The sequence below is a fragment of the Simochromis diagramma genome, unplaced genomic scaffold, assembly GCF_900408965.1.
Source record: "Simochromis diagramma unplaced genomic scaffold, fSimDia1.1 OVJJ01000208.1, whole genome shotgun sequence".
Lineage (NCBI taxonomy): Eukaryota > Metazoa > Chordata > Actinopteri > Cichliformes > Cichlidae > Simochromis > Simochromis diagramma.
In genome coordinates, this window is record NW_024386789.1 from 178,504 (window position 1) to 201,045 (window position 22,542).

Here is a 22,542-nt window from a genome sequence, read left to right on the forward strand (position 1 = left end):
TTTACCTCCTCCAAATGGTGCCCAGATGACCCGCCGTATGGCCTTGACCCAGTCGTCCATATCGCTCTGGGAGTTTGCCATGAGCAGGAAGGATTCATGGCTGATGGGTGCCCGATCCTTCTCTCCTGTTCCGCCTGCGGGGACACACAAGGAAGAAGCGTATGAGTGAGTACAACAGAGATGAAATAGGGCTTAATCATGGAATCAAACTTGTGGTCTGCAGTGTGATGCTACTAGATGGGTTTTATTTTTGGTTATTTGTTTGGTTTTTTGTCTTCATAGGGAACTGCCTCATAAATTTACCTTGAAATAAATGTCAAACTGCTCAGGACTTTCTCTGAAGTATCCTAGCAGTTGAATACAAGATAATAAATTGTTGAGAAGATGAACTCTAACAGAAAAAACATTTAAAACAAACCATTACTGTTAAGAATTAACAAGTAACTATTACAGATATCATAAACATGTAACATGATAAATAATAAGCCAAAAACCTCACAGATCTGATAAAGGGGAAATGATTATTTGGATTAAGTTGGAATTGTGATAGCAGCAGATTTCGCAGAGAGCATTGTTTACTAGTTACACATATATAAGTGAATTTGATCTTCTTTACCTTAAGGTGAAGAGGTTTTGAACTCTTATTAGGTCTCTATGTTATGCATGTTTGATACCAAAATAATACATTTAAACTGAAAACAAGTCCAAAACATACGTTTGCACTGGACTAAACGTTTTGGTTTGGTAAGGTGGATTCAATTCAATTCAATTCGCCTCAAGGCACTTTATATTGTAAGGTAGACCCTACAATAACACATACAGGGAAAAACCCTGTAAAAAAACTTTGGCGACAGTGGGAAGGAAAAACTCCCTTTTAACAGGAAGAAACCTCTGGGAGAACCAGGCTCAGGGAGGGGCGGGGCCATCTGCTGCAACTGGTTGGGGAGAGAGAAGGACGACAGGATAAAAGACATGCTGTGGACAAGAGCCAGAGATTGATAACAAGTGTGATTCAGTGTAGAGAGGTCTGTTAACACATAGTGGGTAATAAATGTAACTGAGGCAGAAATACTCATAGGATGCATCATCGGAATTCCCCAGCAACCTACACCTATTGCAGCATAACTAAGGGAGGATTCAGGGTTTCCTGATCCAGCACTAACAACAAGCTTTAGCAAAAAAGGAAAGTTTCAAGCCTAATCTTAAAAGTAGAGATACAGTTTCTTGTTTCTTGTTCTAGAACTGTATTCAAAGCCTACTTGGGAGCTAGTGTATTGCAGATCCTTGACATAGTGCTTTTGAGACTAGCATCTTTGGCTAAAAGGGTATCTATCAATGTTGCTCGGGGTATCTCAGAGACAGAACGGTAATGGTTGTGTGAATAACAGTACAAATGAAAGGTAATTCCTCTGCTAGTCGATTGAATGTCCTAAACATCCCAAAGGTGCTCTTGGACTAAGAGCTGGATATTTACTTTTTTTTAATTTTTTTTATTTATTTATTTCATTTTTAAGGGCATTTTAAAATCTAGAAAAGGTATATAGTTATAGGTTTTGGTACTGTGACTCTGTGAATATGGCCTCATGATGTAACAACAAAGAACAAGAGCAGATTTGAAGGCCTGGAGAAACCACAGTTTTGCTGGTAGGGTATTGATATCTAAATGTATAGTTTGTTCATCAAACTGAACATTTTACAGACAATGACACTTGAAGATACCCCCCTCACACACACACACACACACACACACACACACACACACACACACACACACACACATCCAACTTCTAAACAATTAAAAAAATAAATAACATAATCACATTTTGAAATAACCCCTCAATCTCTTGAAAACTCCTTTTTTAAATTTAAATTGAAGGTCTTAATTTAGGCTCAAATATCAACATCGTTTAAAGGTTTAAAAAATGTTATTTGAAGATGAACAAGGTAGCAGATTTTCTTTTCCCTCCCTAGATGAGACATTTAGATGGGACATTAGTGAATTCAAAATGAAAATTATCTTATTTTATCAAAGATATTTTATAATATTTCTGACAGCAGCAAATGTCCATTTTTAAATTTTGTGTATTAAACTTGTTTCGTTTGGATAAACCAGGTTGAAAAATCACTGTGCTTTAGAAATGTGGGTTTCTTACCACTAGATGGCAGAGCTGTCCTATTGGGTGCTTGTACTTTTGCACTGTGACCCACACTGTGGTCCAGAGAAGAAGTGAGGGATCTAAAACATTAGCAAAGCTCATAGCTGCCTGAAAACATGTGGGGAAGAAAATCACATCGTACTGTAAACTCGGTGTGAGTCACAGTGAGCGACGCCAGGTTGATATAAGAATACCAAACATCTTATTTTTGTTTTTCAAATGTGTGAAATGTGATCTTCAGCAGCACTTGGGCATTAGGGTTAGATGTGGGCAATTGGCTGTGGCTGCACAGTCACTGTTGTTACAGTCATTTAGTTGTGAGAAGGGAAACCAAATATAAACAGTGGTGCTATAAAGCCAAGTGCCATTGTCACCCAGCTTTTCAAACACACTACCATGATCAACAATACACAGCGGCGTGTCATCACAAATGCTCCACTGTCTGGGAATACTGTGAGGAAATAGACTCACTGTCAAGCTTGCTTGTATTAATGAGCAATATATGTAGTGTCATAGAAGCATGATTCGTAAATAAGTCCACAGGAGAAGAGGGGTGATAAAAATGTAGAGAAGAGATTTGGACATTAAAGTGCTACCACATCTCCTCTACACACACAGAGCCACTTAAATCGGAACATCCAAGCCTGGATTGACCAGCGACACAAAGATCCTATTTGCAGCCAGTTAAGATAATGTTTACTGCAGACAGTCGTCTGACTGGGTTTTCCTCTTCAGCTCCCTGCAATGAATTTGATTTTGGTTGCTCCACACAGGCATGAGACAGAGGTTGACATTTGAGCCTGCAAAGAGGATAAATGTTTGCAGAGCACATGCGTAAAGCTGCAGTGTTAGGAGTTAGGAGTGCCTATGTATATTCCATTGAAGATACGCCCTGGAGAAATCCTGCTTCAGTATTTAAATGTCACAAAGCTCATAGACACCGTGGAATAAACGATAAGGAGTGGAAAGGATGAGTGGAGGAGGACAGGAGTATAAACAAGAGCTCTCCTAGCTGAAGTTACTGTTAGAACTTAGTAAACTGTCACAATAGGTTGAGATACCTGCACTCAGTTGAGGTAGTGCATTACTTTCTCATCATAAGTATATTTATGTTCAGGGGTGCACACAAGTGGACACAAAAGACAGCATATTCTGCACCACATCTCTGTGCGTTCATCATTTGTTTGAAGCCAGCTCACCTCCTCCAACCACTTTTCCGAGAATACGCGCTTCTTTTGCGGTTCGGACTCTTCTGACATTTCTTTGGAGGTGGAGGAACACCAAAGTAATTACTTAAAGGAGCTTGCTTCTTCGACATCTTTAGGAGCTCTAAACAAAGGTCTGTCCTCCTCCAGAAAATCTTATGTACGTAAACGCGCGTTGCAACGTCTTATCTAGTGCACGTGTTTTATGTAGAGAGCGAATGCGCACCTGCGGACCACTTATGTGCAGCCCTGTTTATGTCACTTATATTTTTATCCTGTGGACTGGCTGTCTGTTTTCTTATTAAACAAAATTGAACAATTATTTTGCTGGCATCCCCCATCTATGAAGTTGCTTAAAAAAATGTATCAATTACCTATCATTTAAAAATCATTTGAAATGTAATTAATTGACAGGAAAAGTAACACTATTATTTGTTACAGCAAACAAGCAAAAGACGTTTCAGTATGTTTGCATTAAAGTTTTTCAAATAATAAGAAATACAGGTAATATACTTGTGTCATCATCTGATTCAGCCGCAACATACCTGCAAAATATAAACAGTAAAGCTTATAAATCTGGATACTGCCCCTCAGTAAGCTTCCAGAAACTGGACAATCAGAAGAATGTGGGTTTTTGAGAGGGAGCGGTTAAAGAGCATGAGCAGCTTGTTTCAGATAGTGGATGAACTAAGGAACTGCATAAAGGGTTGGTGTAAGATAAGCAGGTCAAGTTTTTTTTTTTAAGGGAAATCATATAAAGTTACTCTGTTAGTTACTATAGTTACTCTGAAGTTACTCTACTCCAGGAATGGACATATGGAGCTGTGTGCATGGGGTCTTTCCGGGTACTCCGGCTTCCTCCCAAAGACATGAAGTTAGTGGGGTTAGGTTAATTGGTAACTGTGTCTATGTGTCAGCCCTGTGACAGACTGGCGACCTGTCCAGGGTGTACCCTGCTTCTTGACCTGGGATAGGCTCCAAATGAATGAGTGACCAAGAAAGGGAAACAATAAAAACAATAAAAAATAGATTACACAACAGGTTCTGCTTCCTGATACGTTGTACCAACTATACAGTGAGTGATGGCTACGAGATCAAATAGTGGTATGACCAAGTGGCAGCCTCTGAAACTTAAAAATGAAGTTCCTGAAAGACTGCACGTCCTCTAGTGGCCACTTGGGGCACCAGAAAGCAAGTAACTCCCAACAGACGCTCCCGTTAGAGCGCCTAACTTTTGAGCATTAACAAGCATGTTTACAGCCTATGGGTGGTTTCCTGCTTCATAAGAACTTTACAGGGGGTTGAATGCAATAACTTTTCCACAAAGCTACCTGGACTTAGCACTCCACTTTTTCTTCCATATAAGCTTCTGGTTCCATGAAATCCACGTGCCAGCAACCAAAACACTAACATCAAACCTTCAAAATGTGTAGTCCAAAATGAGAGGGTCAAATGCCCATAGGCTTTCTATCTACAGATATCTATAGTTTGACAATCTATTACAGACTGTAGCAGTGCTAACCATAACCAAAGACACAGATACCCTTGTAACCACAATGTAGAACTATTGTATTCTCCAAACACGCATTACAGCACAGGAACAGCTGTAATTTACCAGTAGCTGTGTGCAAGTGACCTCTCAGTCATGCAAGTAACTGCCAAGAGACATTAATTTGCTCATGAGGGTATAAAACCACTTTACCTAAAACAGAAGGGAAGAAGTTCAACAAGTCAGTATACTGCAGTGTGAAAATATGAGTGGATTAAACTAAAAGAAAAGTTGTTAGACAGGAATTAGCCAGCTCAGTGCTTTTCTGCAAAGTAGTCAGCATGTCATTCTCTTTTGTATTCACATATTTTGAAGAAGTAAAAGGCATTTTGCAGCAAAGCTTTTCATATAATTGCTCTTGTTGAGGCATAGAAATTTTGAAAAAAACACCATCCGTTAAAAGTGTTCTTTGTGGGGCAGGAAGACAGGGCGGTCATGTTAAATCTGTGAAAAAAAAGCTCCATAAATAAAAGTTCTAAACATGCTGTAAATCTGACAGTCTCAAAGCTGCTCGGCCGCTCTACCTCACTGTCTACTACACTTGTAAAAAATCTCCAGCATCTGTTTCCCGTTACCTTGGAGATGTTGTTTCTTCAGTCTGTCCGGTTTACAGCAGACTGGCCCCATGGCTGAGTGAGCGGCGTGGGCTGGGGCAGGCGCTGCCTCCGGCCTAAAGCTAGAGCTCGAAGGAGTGGCTCCTCCGCCACCACCGAGTCCGTTTGGAAGCAGATCAGTACGCAGGTAGCACCGATGGCCAGAACCTGCCAGCGAGGCATGCTCGATGCCAGCGGAAACTAAACCCCGTCAAATGACCCCAGCCTCTTACTCCTCACTCGTTTATTCTGCCCTTCCATTCACTCCTCTCTTCCTGTCTCTCACATTCAGCAGTGTGGGCAGCAGGTCCGTTCCCTCAGCCCCCCTGGGGAGAAGCAAATCCCTGAGGAGGAGTGTAACAAGTCTCTCTCTCTCTTTCTGAGTGTGCAGTATCTGGGAGATGGGCTGTCCTCCAGTCTTTGTCAAACAAACCCGTACACACACACACACACACACACACACACACACACACACACACACACACATATACAAAGAGAAACGGGGCAGTTCCTATCAGGCTCTGTGAGACAGATTCTTCCTTAAATGAGACAGAACAAAAAATATGTTACTGATACATATCCCTTTTACAAACTATTCGAGACGTTTCTGAAGCTGGTTGCAATTTCAGAAAACTTTAGGAAGATGTGTTGTTCTGTCTTGTAAAATGTCTCTTGAGCAATTTAACCAGCCAATATGTGACCATGTATTCTGTTGACAGAAAAGAAGCAAAAAAGAAAACACAAGCATATTTTTCATACCCGCTGCTATAAAATACTGTTAATGTGATGCATCTTGCATGCACCTGACTCTTTTAAAGTCAGAGAGAATCAACATGGGACCCAACATGTAGCTGTGTTAATGTTACAAAGGTCAAAGTGTAAAGAGAACTGGTTCTTTACTTGCAGTCAGACATTTAGGGTTGCCATATGAGGCAAAATGGCTTTTCAAACACACAAAAATCCTATGTGTGTGTGTCTGTGTGTATTATTCATCCATGGGTGATGTACTGTGTGAGCAACTAGTCCACAGCAGAAGCTATCACATTTGCACACCGCAATTGCGCGTGCTCTTGTCCAGGTGGCTTATCATTGCGCCGCACCGCCAGAATAAAGGGTTAATATCCCCGAGCCAGCCGTTAAGTTAAAAAAGAATAATTTAAGATATCTACTTATTTGCTTATTTCCCTCGTGCCTGTAGGCTTTAAGACAAGCTCAATTCAGACTCAGGCACATGACTGTTGAATCGGCTTTGTTTGGGTGCGCTGCTAGCTTTGTCTCGAGTACACACTGATTTAAAAAAAAAAAAAAAACATAATAGAAGCCCAGTTTTTAATTGCAGGCATGCAGAACTACTCATGTTATTTCAGACAAATGCCAAAAGGAATTTGGTGTTTTTTCTGCTTTCACTCAAGTGACATTTAAGAGAGTGCTGTCTGCAGAGATGCAGGATAAATGCAGGCTGGTTATGACTTTGATGTTTCACATTTGTGAAACACTGAAAACCATTCAGCAGCACTTGCTTGCTTGCATGGGGGTTATTGTGTTGCTAGTGTCTGCCTTGTGTCTACCTTTTCCAATACGGTTGGCTACTTAGCACCACAAAAAAGAATGACCAGTAGATTTACTCTGCGGCCAGACACACACACACACACACAAACGTAGTCTTGCCAGAGCAGAGTCTATCAGTCAATGACATGACCCAGATGAAAAGCCAAGGTCTCTGGGCTCCCTTGAAAGACAAGGCTACTATTACAGCAGACAAAAGAGTGCTGAAAGTGAAGGAAAACCAGGCGCTGATTTATCAGCACTGATAGAAAAGTCCCCACCTTCATTTCTGGTCTGACCTCATATCGAGGGGTTACCAGTGCAGAAGTCCCAAACAGCTGCAGTGCGTGTGGGTTGCACTGCTGCTCATGACTGCCTGTTGCAAACAGATGTAGTTCAAAATGGTTCACTTTTAAACCTTTACATACAAATGATTCATTTTCCAGCCAGAAATAAAAGGTGAACCTAATGTGAGGGAACATAGAGATCCATGCACTATTTAACCATTTTAAACGGGAGAGTGAATTTGGGCTGCAATCTGTTTGTCTTTTTCCCAAATCTGTTTGTGTACAAATCATAAAAACTGAAAAAACTATGGATACTGACAATAATTTGACCATAAAATATGTTTGATTCAGTTCATCTTTATTACATATTGGGCAATAATGCAGCCCCTCAGGTCATCTTCTACCTGAAACAAGCTTGTTAACCCTTCCCATTTAACCCTCTGAACTGTAAATCATCATAGGTGTTGATGCTAGCCCTACCCATACTCTAACCTCATATTCTGAGGTTTTCTTTGTTCCCTGATTTCCAGCTCAACAAAAAATCTGCTTGCCTGGAATTAGAGGTAGGGCTAGCGTTAGGGTTTTCTTTGATGATTATACTTTCTATATTTGCAAGTCCATTAGAGGGTCTGAGTTATGTAAATTTTGTCATCGGGCGATGAGGGTCCGTGCGGACCACATGCTTCCTTGGTTTTTGTGACCACATAGACTTGTCTGCGGAGAATTTCCGTTACAATGGACAAACTACACATGCTCCCCGGGTGGTGGACTTCAAAGAAATATAACAGAAATGACTACTCTGCAATCAGGTCTCCAGCTGTCTGCAGTGGAGGAAAATCAAGGCTTTAGACTTCTGAAGGTTAAAGGTCCTGATCCTATGCTTTACAGGCCCAACTATCAACGTGGGAACATAAATCCCCCATGAGGCCACCCCACCCCTTTGAATCCAGGTTTCTTCTGATTGGCTGTCCCTCACTAAAAGAACATTTGAACTCCAGGTGGGTGAGGCTGTTGCGCTCACAACCAGATCTGTGTGGCTGATGTGAGCATCTTACATATATATACACATATATATGTGTGTGTGTAATTGCTTAGAATCAGAATACTTTAATAATCCCTAAGGAAATTATGGCAAAAATTATGGAAAGCATTTTCAGTGCTCAGAGTGAGTAGGAAAGTGCTATACTAGCCCATTTATATAGAATATGACTGAAAATTAGGAAACGCACAATAAAAATACCCTTAAAAAAATTAGCTGCCACCTAATTAACTAACAGATTAACATTTTTAGGTCTCTGCTCTATGTAAACGTATGCAAATGTAAATTTTACAAAAGACAAAAATCCTGTTTATTGTATAACAGAGACTACAACATAGCAACACGGCACTCCACTGTATATGTTATAGTGGCGAATCACTGTTCAGTGAGCTCATTATTGTATGTTTGAAGAGGGACCGCTCTGTGAAATTGGCTGCACACATGGCCAGACACATTAATGATTGCTTTAGAAATGAGAGGAAGCATCATTTTAACACAAGGTACAGACTCAAATCTCCAAGCCTATTCATTTCATACTAACGGGAGCGTGTAAACCTTCATCACACTAAGCCGATTACAGGCTGGAGGAAGAAAGGGCATGCTAACACGTGCTTCTGCGCTGAGCAGACAACAAATCTAACGTGATGTAAACAGCAGATGGAGTCGTCATAAATTATGGACAGGAGGGAAAACATAACTTATACAGACTGATCCCGATAAGCTTTTATTACAGTTAGAATCCGGCAGGATGTGGACTGTGGATCTTGAGTGACTAACTTCCACACTCAGCATGTACACACCTAACATGAACTGAATTTCTTTGGAGTCTTGTGGTTCCTGCATCCTTCTAAATTATATTTGTCTCCTTTGACTGACCTCCTCTCCTCTTTCTTTACACTCTTCTCCTGCCTTCTGTGCTTCTTACAGTCCTCTCACATGTCGGGGTTCTTAAGACTTTTCTGGGGTTCACACCCGTCTGCGATATTGACTGGCCTTAAACAAACCACATAGACACTCACAAGCCTGTCGGCCAGTCTAAACAGAAGAAAGGATCTCCAAGCAAACACCACAGAATGAGTAATAAACAGTCAAACTATTACAGAGGTCATTTGCAGTATGGATTAGAGCAGCGGTCCCCAACCCCCGGGCCTCGGACCGGTACCGGTCCGTGAGTCGTTTGGTACTGGGCCGCGGGAGTTGAGGCTCAGGTGTAAAATGTGTGGTTTTCAGGGTTTTTATCGGTTTTCAGCGTTATTTTGTTATCGTTTTTATCGTTAACTCGATTTTCCTGGGTCTTTGGGTCGTGTGTTATGAATAAATCTTCTTTTTTTCGGTACCGGTACTAGTTTTATTTTGTTGTATTTATCCGCGACACCTTAAAGGCCGGTCCGTGAAAATATTGTCGGGCATAAACCGGTCCGTGGCGCAAAAAAGGTTGGGGACCGCTGGATTAGAGAACCCGATTTAGAGATTATACCTGTAGCTCTGTGGCTGTTTAGTTGTGGCCCATTTTTATACGCATATCTTCTTAGATATGTCTTAATATACACTTTAAACTGCTGCTCAGAGATGGTATTATTTTAATCTGTTACACAAAAGGTTAAGTATTATGACAAACTTCACCTTCATGACAATAAAATGTGTTGTATTGATTGAGTGAAACCTTGGAAAGCCATGTGAGGTCAATCTAGCTTGACCAGTTGGCCGCAGGCAGTGCTTCTGTGTTTGAAGCATGACGGCTCACTAACAGTCCTGAAATCTACGGTCTCAGAGCAACAGCATGATGGAGGGCGAGGCTGTTCTCTGTCTTATTTTATGTTACGCTCACACAGTAATTGACTTTCATGCTCACACGCCACAAGCTAGAAATACAACACTGGAACTGCCAGCACTGAGGTCAAGAGACGCAAGACAAGGAGGCAGACACTGTGGACAACAGCGCTCTCTAGTGTTAGCAAACAGAGTAGGAACTAAAGAATAAATACAGTCCAGGCACAATGCATACGAGTAGGTATGTGAGGCGATATGAGACGGTGAATAGCAAATTTAATGCTAACTATAACAGCTAGGAGAGAGTAAAATTATTTTACAGGTTCTTTTTTAATACAAAAGGAAGCTCAGTGAAATTAATGTCATGCAAACTAGCAACTGATGGGAATTCCTTGCTGCTTCCTGTATCTAATCTGTGGTCACGTGACTTCAGATATTTGCATCGCTCACCATTAAACAGGATATTACATTTTTGGCTCAGACGGTCAGCACAGAGATAAACGCACAATGGGAAACCTGCAGGTTTTTGTGATAAGGGTGCAGAGAATAAGGGATCTCACCTGGTACGATCTCAAACAGGTGCCTTCCTGGTTCGTCTGGATTAGCTGTGAGTTCATTGACCAGGCATCCCTGCAGTGGTATACAGCCCTGAAACGTACAGGAAGAAGCTTTCAAATAGTTTCCCACCACAGAAGCATCGATTTCCTTTGTCTTTTCTCCACTTTCACTAGTTTCTCGACTTTTTACTTATATTTTACTGTAACTTTCCAGAAAACTGGCTAAAGAAAGAAAGAAAGAAAGACAAATATGAGGAGCTGGGCACACTGAGATAAACACTTGTGGTTTGGAGTGACCGTGACCTACAACATGACCTGTGATGGATGTAAATTTCCTGGCTTCTGTGACGAAACACTCGGTCAGTTGGTAGTTTATGAAAATCTTATTTTAACAGGTAACCTTATCTATGGCTAATGTTTAGGACGCAAATGAGTCCAACCCTGTGATAAAATCTGTTTTTGTGCCCTCACTTGACTCCCTGCAGTGGCGACACCTTCTCTCGAGCTCTGCATTGATTATTGGTGTTCTCTGTTTTCAGTCACCTCTGCCAACGTGTTATCACAGCTTCCAAATAGTTTGCTTGTGGTCTCTATTCCTAACTAAACTCTCAGTTATTCTGGCAGGATATGGTGGAAACTCCAGGCTAATTTTAAGATCATTTGACAGACAGGTACAGTTAGTACCTGCTTAACCCTCTGAGGTCTAAACCCAAACCTGTGTCATGTTTTCAAGGGTTATGGTTTAACTCTGTTAGGTCTAAGTCATCATTGATGATCTTTTTAAGTTGAAATTTGGCACGCCATTTGGAATGATATTAAGACTGAGGGTACTCCCATTAGGCAATCCAAAGTGTGGCCAAGCATGCTGGACCAACAGTGCCCGATTCTTTTGGGATTGCTGCAAATTGTGCTTGGGCAAGTGTGCCATGCCCTGACCTGCTCAAAGAGGCGTCCCTGGCTGATTGATCTGGAGTGATTGACCATGTCTAAGAAAGGATCTCCAGTCCTTTGTCAATAACCGACTCTGCAAACCTGAGGACTGGGTGTGACTGATTCCAAAAGCAGCCCCAAATGAGCCACAAAATAGCGCACAGATTTACTCGGATTCTGCAAGATTGCCTGTTTTTGCCATTACATCGTAATGAAATGTGTGCATGAGAGGCTTGAGTCTGACTTAGTTGCCTACTCTCACCCCCCCACCTCCTGTTTCCTCCCTCCTTATTACTCACCTCTTAGCCCCTCTAAAATTTTAAGCAGCTACTCCTGTGATTGAACAGGGACCCACACAGATTATCAGAATGCATTATCCAGATCAATACCCATTTAGCCCCGAGAACTTAGGGCCAAGTGAGCTGTGAAGAGATGCCAGCGTCTGTAGGTCGGCCCCGTTAATCTCCACACTGGCATCCTCCATCAAACAGGCAGAAGAGTCTGCCAAACAGCCTCAGCCTGAGGGCCAGGCTGTCGCCAGCATTAGTCGCCATAGCAACAAATGGAAAGGGGTGGAAGCTGTGGATGGATAGAGCACAGGGGCAGGGCAGGATGGGTGTCCCAAGGGTGCTATGTGCTCAGAATAACACAAGTAGCTGGCTGGGGATGAATGACTAAGAAAAGGCAACACGTAACCCGAGAACACAAATCACGCAGAAAAGTAGGCTAGATAGCACTGTTTGTCCTTCCCTGCATTTTAACCAATGATACGGGAGCTGTGCGCACATGTAAGAGCTTCAAAGCAGCTGCAAACAGATGCGGCCACGCCTACTTTAACCTCGTTTGTACACGAATGCCAGTCAGTTATTATTCTAGCCTGGCCTCTCGAGGTTTGTTCACACTTTTATCTCACGTTGGCAACAGTGCAACATGAACAGCTAGCGCATTGTTACTCATGGACATTACGCAGTGCTGTTGATCGGTACCGTGTGCCTAGATCTGGACCTGAAGCACCCCAGACTCGTCCTGTTTGGCGCGTGCCCTGCCCAGGTCTATAAACACACGCCTCTTAAAAGTAATCGGTGCCAGAAGTGGACGTAAAGCAAGAAACGAAGGAGCAGTAAAGAATTACTGGAACAGAAAGCCATGTACAATGCTGATGCTGCCAAGGTTTCGGAGCACCATAATGTCAGGCTGAAAAAATCTAAAATCATATGAAAGCAGTAAGTGATGGGGTTGGGCATAAATCAAATCAAAACAAAACCAAATATAAACTTTAAGTTTAAGCTGTTTTTAAGCTTTTTTTGTTTATTTTGTCAAAGGTTTTGTGTATTACAACCAGAGTCATGGTTGTGTGATGGTGGTGCCCTTTGTGTACCGCCAGATAACTGGACTCTGTTTGTTCAGCAGTGTATTCCACCCCCCCAGACCAACACACACGATGAAAAGGAAAAGAAAACCCCCATAGATCCTCATCCAGCGCTGCCTTTCCTGCTACCAATTATCACATCCTTTCATCTTGGTAGTGGGGCAGTCATGTTCTGTTCGCAACACCCTCCCCACCCACGCCTCCACCCCCGACCACACTCCCGGCCTCGGGTTTCCTATCGATTAAGAGATGAGAGGGTTAAAAAAAAAAGGCCAGAATCACAGTTTCTCACACAACTCAGAGGGTGTGCATGCATGAGTGGGTTTGTGATGGTGTGTGTGTGTGTTGTGTGTGTGTGTGTGTGCGCGTGTGCAGTCAGCCACACACTACATGTGACTTGAATCCCTTGGAAGTTGCGAATCAATATGAGCTGGATGAGTATTGGCAAGCTCTGATTAAAGACTGTCATTTTTTCTCCTCAAAATTGGAGACAGAGAAGTGGGGAACACGTCATTGTGTGTGTGTGTGTGTGTGTGTGTGTGTGTGTGTGTGTGTGTGTGTGTGTGTGTGTGTGTGTGGGCATCAGTCAATCATGAACCTTCTGTCTTTTATTGTTGGATTACATCTCTCCTTGCTGCATCTACAACTAAACCTATTAGCTTCACTGAATCTCCACCTAAAAGTCTTCGATATAAGTGTGTGTGTGTTTGTGTTTTGTAGGAATGCAGAGTGGGAAAATGTGAGTCAGCTGTTTGCCACAGGCGTTCAACAAAGAAGCAATGGGATTGATTGGAGGTTTACTCTGTAGACAATTTTACAATGATGTACTAATGCAGTAGGAAGACAGGCGTCACACGCTGCCCTGTTTGTACTAATGCACTGAAACGTCTGCTGAGTGTGGTGAGTTATCATTACAGCTGAGTGTTTTCATCTGACAGCAATAAAGCACACGCAGTGTTACTGTTGGTAGCGGTCACTCATTGTACATAATTAGCTCCAAGCCTTGATGTTTTTAACTATGAGAACCATGATGAGGCAGAATTGGAATTTGTTACTTACTTGCATGTAAATGTAAAAAAAAATGAGGTGTTTAGCAAATATAAATAATAATATTGGATAAATATAAGCTTTAAGAATGTGCCTTATTGCACTCTGCACTTTTATTAGTCATTGTTCAAGTTTTTAGGGATAAATAGGGATAAATGTTTTTTCTGCATATCTTCAGTGTGTCTTTGATTTATTACTGTTAGTTTATTGCTTTATATTTATTGCTTTATTCAAATGTAATCATTTGTAGTGGCAGTATCTGCCTAGTGCAGCTGCATAAGGTGCTCAAGAAGAAGTGATATTGATATATGTTGTTATATGTTGCATTTTTCCCACCCCTAAAGAAATGTTAAAAATCTGAAAATGAAATACTGAGCCACATATAATGTTACCCACATATATGTGGGTAACAGACATCTCCAAAAACGTTGGAGCACTTATATATGTGATGTCTTCATAAATCGAGCAGTTATTTGAAATTTACACAGCTACATTCTTGCCTGAAAATATCTTAAAAGTTTATTTTGTGACCCAGAAAGAGTAACATTAAAACTAAGTAGCCTGTTTACTTCATAAACCTCTCTATTGCCCCCAAGTAGCCAATAAATGGAATGAATGCATGTTTAAGGTGGGTTTAAGTCCAGTGCTCAACTGTAGAGTGACTTAAAACAAGCAGATTTCTCACAGATGGGAATTAGGATAATTTTTTCTTGAAGTAATGGCTCAACGTGCTGTTTGGCGTGCTGTCAGTTCCAATGATACAGAAAAATGTTTGGGAACAAAGTCGTTTACAGAGATGACGTCAGAGGAAAACAGGGCTTGCTCGAGAGTACTTAGGGATCAACAAGAGTTTCTTTAATTAATGGGCAATTTGCTCTGCCGCGTGAGCTGCTCATGCTTTGATTTGAAAGACCTAAATTAGTTTTTTCCCCTTCCCTCACTCAGACACTCAGACTGAACAAAAGCTTCAGATCAAATCATTTACATGAAGGTTTCTCATGTATTCAGCTGCACATTAAACTCCATATGTTTGAGCTGCATGACTCAGCTGTCCCGTCCTCCAAAAGGAAGCTGCACCTCATTATGTAAATATAATCACGCCGGCCAAAGAGCAGTGCTCCAGCTTTTAATTTCGCCACCCTCTGACTGTTTTCCGTTGTGTGAACGTGGCTGAAATATTACCTGCGGTTTGGTTTCTTCCTCGTCTTTGTAGAAGTAGAGCTGGTCCGAGCGCAGCACGAACCAGCGCAGCTGCCAGTTCTTCATGATGCTGCGCTGCTTCTTCAGCCACCCCGCCTTCAGAGCCCCCTCGTGGAGGCTCGGGGAGGCTGGGCGGCACGATCCTCGCGACACCTCGCTCATCACCATGCTCTTTGACCTGGCTGATGACACATACACAACACACAGCATATTTTTTAGGCTTATACACAAGCAGCTGAAAGCAAAGGATATTGTTTGTTTTGATTTATTTACCATTTGTCTTATTGTTTGCGTTCTAGTAGGTGTATGCTGTCCCTCTTTTTTTATCCTGAATGCACATAGTGCTCTACCAGGGGCTTTAGTCATGACAGCCTTTTAACCCAGGCTGCTCCACATAAAAGGGAATGGGACTGCAGAGAGGCAGCAGACACAAAAACTAAGGGGAAAAACACACACACACCCACACACACCCACACCATGCATAGCCTCGGGTGACAGGGATACCCCCCCTTCAATTTCAGAGGTCCTTGGAATAGACTTATTGTGCAGAGGTACAACCCAGCAGAATAGCTGAGGCTTTTGAGCTCAGATAATAGGACCACATGGGACTGACTGGCTGACTGAATGCTCCTCAATAAATGTGTGTAACCTGAGCTCAAGTCAAAGATGGGTTTTAAAAGGGAGTGTGTGGCAGCTTTATAGCTACCGAGGTACTCAGATTTTCCTGGTATGACATCAGCGGTTAAATAATGTCATTTTTGTAGTTATTGCACTGACATTTAAATAAAACTTCTGTAGACATAAAGGAGCGTGACTCTACACTGAGATGTGTTTTCATCAGACGCTAAAGGATACATTATTTTTACATACTTACAAAAAGGTTTGGCACAGATAAATAAACCTGGGGCAAACTAGTGAAAGGCTATTTGATGATCATGTATTATTTAGAGCAATCAATTCTGCTGACATCCTCCCTGCTGGTGTGTGTTCTTTGCCCCCCCACATACCTCAGACACACATACACACACGTATACATGGAATCGATGGCACTGAGGCATGGAAGGGGAAGAAAATCAATTTTTATTCTTTTTTATTGTCCCACATCTTTACCTTCAGCCTATACATTGAGCTTAACGAACATGGCTCATATCATTTTTATTGCACATCACAGCCTGTTTTGACACCCTGAAAAGCCTGTTGATTCTGACAGACGTGGTGTGGCCCACTATTCTTTTATGCAAACTGGGTCCAGGCTTGCTGTGGAAACCTCTTTAATATATATCAGTAATATATATTCAGTAATATATTACCTTAAAGTGGTATCTTTTTTCCACTCTGTGTCTAATGCTGTCCTGTCTGCATTCTTTAATAAGAAGGTTTTAGAGAGCACACAAATGCTGCCTAAACTGCAAGAATAATTTGCTAGTGCAGCTGTGACTTTAACTTGGTTGGATTCAGTTTCAAATTTGCTGAATATGGTTTGAAATTTGCTTCAGTGTGTGGCTTTCATTATGATTGTGCAATTTAGCCTTTTTGCCAGTGACCAAGCATTATTCATGTTCCCTGGTTTCAACAAAGAGTGGTGTCATATTACCCCTTTTGTTTAATCCAGCTTTTCATTGTTAGCTTGCTCCTTTATTCTGAATGTTTGTGCAGATAGTTGGAAAACACTGGCGGCAGATACAGAGTACTGCATCGTGGTGCTAGTGTTTGGGCCGCTGCTCGGGGCATGTTTAAAGGTGTAATATGTAAGATAATAATATACAGTCTATTAACAGCAACCCACAAGGGAGAGCAGCTTATTACTAGAATGCTTTGGTAGTGGTATACTCCACTATTGTAGAGTAAAGTAAGGTAAGCCTTCTGGTCAGGTGACTGTAATCACCTATGACTTCAGTTTTTTCCAAAACACTAAAGATTGGCACGAATTCACGTGTTGCTCTAGATGGTTTTCTTTCAAAAGACTCCTGAAGTCATGGAGAGTGCCTCTAATTGGGATTTATTTATATGGTCACATTGACACATGACTCATGAGGAAAGATAACCAGTTTAGGGATGGGGAGTGAATCTGAGGGCTCAGTAGAGCCAGAGCCACTGACTAAGTAACATTTTCCCATTTTCCATTTTAATATGAAGTGACGTTTTCCTTTATTTCATGATTTCATACATGGAACACTCTTTTTCCACATCTCTGTTTAGACAGTTGCTCTTGCAAAAGAAGGAATCAGATGCATTCAGTCTGTCAGTACCGACCCACAACTTACTGAGCAGGATAGAGGCAGCGTTGCTAGTTAAACATAAAAATAAATACCTTTTTTGCAAAGAGCCGTCTCCTTTGGCTGCCATTAATAACACAAGCTCATCATATGCAGTGTGGGCAGTGCTACCCACGGACTCATTATCACCTCTTAAGCTACGAAGACAGATTACAAGGGTCTGGTTGGGACTAGCTGCTTGTTATGGGTCAATATTTCTGCAACGTTATGCAAGACAACTTTGACATTTGGTCAGACTCTTTATTTCTCCACATTCTGCTGTTGAGTTCATTTTGAATCATTTTAAAGTAATTCTAACATATTTTAAAAAGCTTTCATACCAGCAGACTCACCTCTCTTTATGATTTACCTCTCTCCTCTAGATTGGCTTTCTTTCTTTTTCACTGCTAACAGTTCCCGTCTCCCCTGGCTCTTTATTTTCACTCCTCTGCCCGACACCCTCCATTTCTTGTACTTTGACTCGCTCTAATTCTTCTCGTCTTTTGAATCAAAGCTCTGTTGCTCTGAGAGCACCCAGCGCACATGCATTTAAAGGACAGTTTTGTTATCAAACTGGCACGGTAACTAATTTTTGAATTACAGCTAAACTTTAATTGGCTGCATATAATCTTTTACATGTAAAATTATTTTCATTTTTCATGAGAAGTCAATTTGAAGCACTGCAAAGCATAGGGTTATCTGTTATTGTTTTGAACAAGAGACTCTTCTGCAGCTGGCTTTTTCTCTAACCAGTTAATATTTAGCAGAAGAAGCATAACTTGAATCTCTCTTATATCATTTTACTTTGTAGATCTCTAGTTTTCTTTTGAATCCTAAGCTATGCTTTCCTTAGCTGTCACTATTCTTTGATGTTTTGGTTGTCCAGTGTTGCCTTGACTACACAAATGTGATAACACAACCCCTGCACAGATCAGCTGGATATTTCGACATGGTGAAGTGTCTCATGTGTGCAGCATCAGCGGTGTAAACAGATCAGTCTTACCCTGACTGGGATCATCGCTACAACTAACAAATTGCAGTTGTATTGCAGTTGTGTAACTCACCTTCCCTGTCCTTTTTAACACCTCTCCTTTTTCGCACCACATCCCGTCCCTCTTGCCTTTCCATCGCTCCTCAACCTGCCACTGCTCCCATAAAAGAGGACCACTGTTCAACACATAAGCTGCCTGGATCTTGGACTCAATGGAACATACGCAGGGCGATGATTCACGCCTGACTCACAACTGATTTTTGATTTGTGTGTGTGTGCATGTGTGTGTGTGCGTATCAAGCACAACTACCCACTGTGCCAATTTGGACCTTCTATTCAGAGTGATTCAGACGTTCCTTGGTTTGGGTGGAGCTGGTCTGTGGTCACTTCTACAACTATCAACTACAATGAAGGAAAAAAGGCCATTTTGCTGTAAAAGTGCACTTTATACACAATCACTGCAATTCAGTGTGGTTATGGAAGCGCTGAGTCAAATTGCAAGGGCTCATCATCATGGATGACTTTGTGCAGTACAATATACCCATTATTGTCCATCATGACTTCTCTGATGATAACTTATGTAACTGAGAGAATGCATCATGTTATTTCACTGTCACAGAATAATTGTATGTATATCAAGGAATACCTGATGGATTGGCTACATATCCAGTTACGATATCATGAAAATTGAAGCTGGTTAAAAGGAAATTGTTAAAAAAAAAAGGCTATATACTGTAGATCACTTTAAAAAACATATTTTTTGTGCTATTTACCAATAATTATATTTATCTATCCAGTACACTACACCCCTGAGTTACAATCAAGAGTCTAAAATGTAGAAAGCTGTTGTAGCTTATTAGCTATATGCTTTGTGCTTTTCAAGACCAATTAGTTGTTTGTTGACGTTTGGTCAAAAATGTGCCTTTTGACCAAACTTACCGTTCAAAGCCCCAGAAACAAGCTGACTAAATGATAGCTAAGTCAGCTAGCTTAAAAATTAAAGCACGGAAAGCTAATGTGACTGACTACTTCTAGCATGTTCTTAGATTACAGTTGTGTTAGCTTTTAGCTCAGCAGCTACATTCGTTTACCAACTAGCCCAGTGAGTAGCTCCTAGGTCAACAAGCCTCTAGCACTAGCAACTAACATTAGCGACTTCAAGTCAAACAAGTACAGGGATGTAAATACATTAGAAGTTTTTTTTTAAAGCCAGGATTGTCCACTAGCAGCCATCAGCTACAAACTGATGTGGAACCTTTCCTTTGGTTCATGTCAAATAAAACGAGGTTACTATGATTACTATTAGATATTAGCAGTGTTGGGACTAACACGTTATTAAGTAACGCGTTACAGTAACTACGTTATTATTGTGGTAATGAGCACAGTAACTAGTTATTATGCCAAAACCGGGAACGCGTTACTCGTTACTGGGATTTAGATAGGCTCGTTATTCGTTACTTCGTGTGGTGGCTATCGCAGAGCTTTCACAGATTCAATAACATTAGCAAGTGGTGGAAGCCAGCAGGTGGATGAAGGAAAAGGGAGGGAAGAGGAGAGACCCGAAGCGGCCGCTGGTCCGAGAGTGTCAGGTGAACTGAACTTCAGGTAAGAAGTTATAACCTGCAGTCCATCTGGGTCAGATATGAACCAAGTTTAGGAGGAGTTTATTTTCGTTGTGCTGACTTTTTCGTACTGCGTGCTAGCTAGCATGACGGAGTTTCTATACAGCTGGGTGGTGCTATGTTACTGATGTTGAACTTTATTTTGTTCATAAGGTTAATTATTAGAGTTGCCAACCGTCCTGTAAAAAATGGAATCGTCTTGTATTCAGAGAAAATATTCTCTCATCCTCTCACCCTCCCTCTCCTGTTTCTACTTCAATCATGAAACTGATTAATGATCAACTGATCGGCTTTTCTCTCTTGTTTGTTTATCGCCCACTTTGCGTCAGAAAGAGGAAACCAGCGGATGTCGCGGTAAACAACAGCAGCACGTTTAAGCTTGATCAGCTGTTGTTAGAATTTATTTAAAATTAATTTCTAGTATCAGCTGATGTTTGCTGGAGCCACAGCTGTAAACCTGCTGGTCATGATATCGGTTTGTTTATGTGATGAGAGGGAAACATGAAGATGAAACCAGGAGATGTCCTTACTGAATCATCAGAGCTGTGATGGAGAAACAGGTTTACCTTTTAGGTGACATGAATGAGTTGAAGGGAAGTTATGAACTGTTTCTGAGAGACAAATAACACCAGGATCCTTTTCTAAGTAGCTGACAGCTGGTAACTGTGCAGGGGCGGGTCTAGCAAAGTGTTGCCAGGGGTCCATGTAGGGAATTAAAAGGGAAAGGGGGGCACAAGGAAATAATTTCTTATTCCCATTTAAAATGTCTCACTTTTAAAAAAAATAATTATCTTAGTCTTACAACAAACGATTGATAGATTGATACACATATACCATCAGAACAGTGTACATCACTGACACAACAGTGTTTATTTTCATTCAAAGGCTTTATGATTTTTCCTATAATGGTGGGCCGGTCTCTAGTCAAAATGCCCAGGACGATTTTTTTTGTCCCAGTCCAGCTCTGTAAGCGGCTCATCTGCAGTCTGGTGTTACCTACATCTTCCTATTCAGAAGGCAGAATTTCCGAGTTCTGAGTACAATCGAAAGCACCACGACTGCAGTTTTTGTGTTGGATGTAAAAAGCGAGGATAGAATGGCTAGGATAGAATCAGGCGTGGGATTTCTCTCGTGGAAATGTGCACATTATTTTTTCCTTTCTATTGGTAGGTGGCACAGTGCACTTGTGGCAAGTAAGCAAGCTAGAAGACTGGCAATCTTGCTGGGTATCCAGTTACGGAAGCAACACATTAACAAGAGATTTCTGAGTTAAACCAAAGTTACTTTCCCTTGTAACTAGTTACTCTGAAAGTAACGAGTAACTTGAAGTAACTGAGTTACTTTTGATAGAAGTAACTAGTAATGTAACTAAGTTACTAATTTAAAGTAACTTACCCAACACTGGATATTAGTAATGATACTACTGAAACTCATTCCTCTTTCAAAGTGCTTTGGCCCAGTAATGTCATGAGGACTGATACTTACGATACCAACATTCAAAAAAGGAAACAGTACTTATTTTATTTAGCACCGCAGGCATCCCCAAGGCTGCAGTTAGGGTTGCCAATTGTCCTGTTTTAGCCAGGACATGCAGTATAATGAGCAAAACTTGGTGCATCCCTTATATTAACTGAAATGTCCCGTTTATTGATTGTTACCTGCAACGTCACTTTCTGACCAAAAGTTGGCACTCTTACAAATACCAAATCTGATTTGACCGCAATTATATCAGATGAGTGCTTGTGTCCAGTCACAACTGATGTGAGGAGTAATATGTGAGTCATAAAAATACGGTGCCATTTGGTCTGCTTAATAAACTGGGTAATTGAAGCCTGTATTTACAGTATTTTGTTTGATCATTTTTCTTTTTTGCCCATGTGATTTCTGTCATTTATTGTTTTAGATGAGGTATTGATTATGAACATACAGTGCATATTTACACTATGCCCAGCTAGCTGTGCACTGTGTTTCTGGCACACCAGAGTGTCCCTTATGTGTGATAGTTAGGAAGTTTGCAACCCTAGCTGCAACTCTTCTGTGAATTTTAGTCTATCCTTACATGCTAAGGAATCATGTAAGGAAGTACTTTGCATTGTTGTCCTGAAATACACGTTACTACTTATTATTATTTATGTATTGAGACAGTTAGCACTGCCATTGTAAATCAGTTATTTTCTACATGCTAAAATGTTTACAAAGGACTGATATTTGTACTGACTATTACATTTCTGGTATCATGACATTCCTACTTTGGCCAGTAATTTACATAATGTTCACTGCTTCACAGTGGCATGTTAACAGTGGATTTTTATAACTTCACCAGTATTGATGAAATATTTAGGACTACTGCTCATTGTTAAAATGTTTTATTCACCATTGTATTATGTGGAAGATAAAGCCGCAGTATAAACATGGCAGATAAGTGCA

General features: G+C 41.1%; 1 protein-coding gene across 4 annotated transcripts in view; it reads right to left on the minus strand.

Annotated features, from left to right (window-relative positions):
- The window catches only part of si:dkey-191m6.4 (rho GTPase-activating protein 22), a 39,154-nt gene that overhangs the window by 11,128 nt on the left and 5,484 nt on the right, over window positions 1-22,542 (minus strand). The window contains exons 1-4 of one of the 4 annotated variants that reach the window (XM_040023119.1): window positions 18,567-19,871; window positions 15,230-15,429; window positions 10,705-10,792; window positions 6-134 (exon numbers count right to left, since the gene is read on the minus strand). In XM_040023119.1, coding sequence (XP_039879053.1) covers window positions 6-134; window positions 10,705-10,792; window positions 15,230-15,429; window positions 18,567-18,630 — 481 coding nt within the window. In that variant the 5' untranslated portion in view covers window positions 18,631-19,871. Of the gene's footprint in view, window positions 1-5; window positions 135-5,485; window positions 5,714-10,704; window positions 10,793-15,229; window positions 19,872-22,542 lie in introns of those variants that run through there. The other 3 variants (XM_040023118.1, XM_040023120.1, XM_040023122.1) reach the window with 3 other exon arrangements.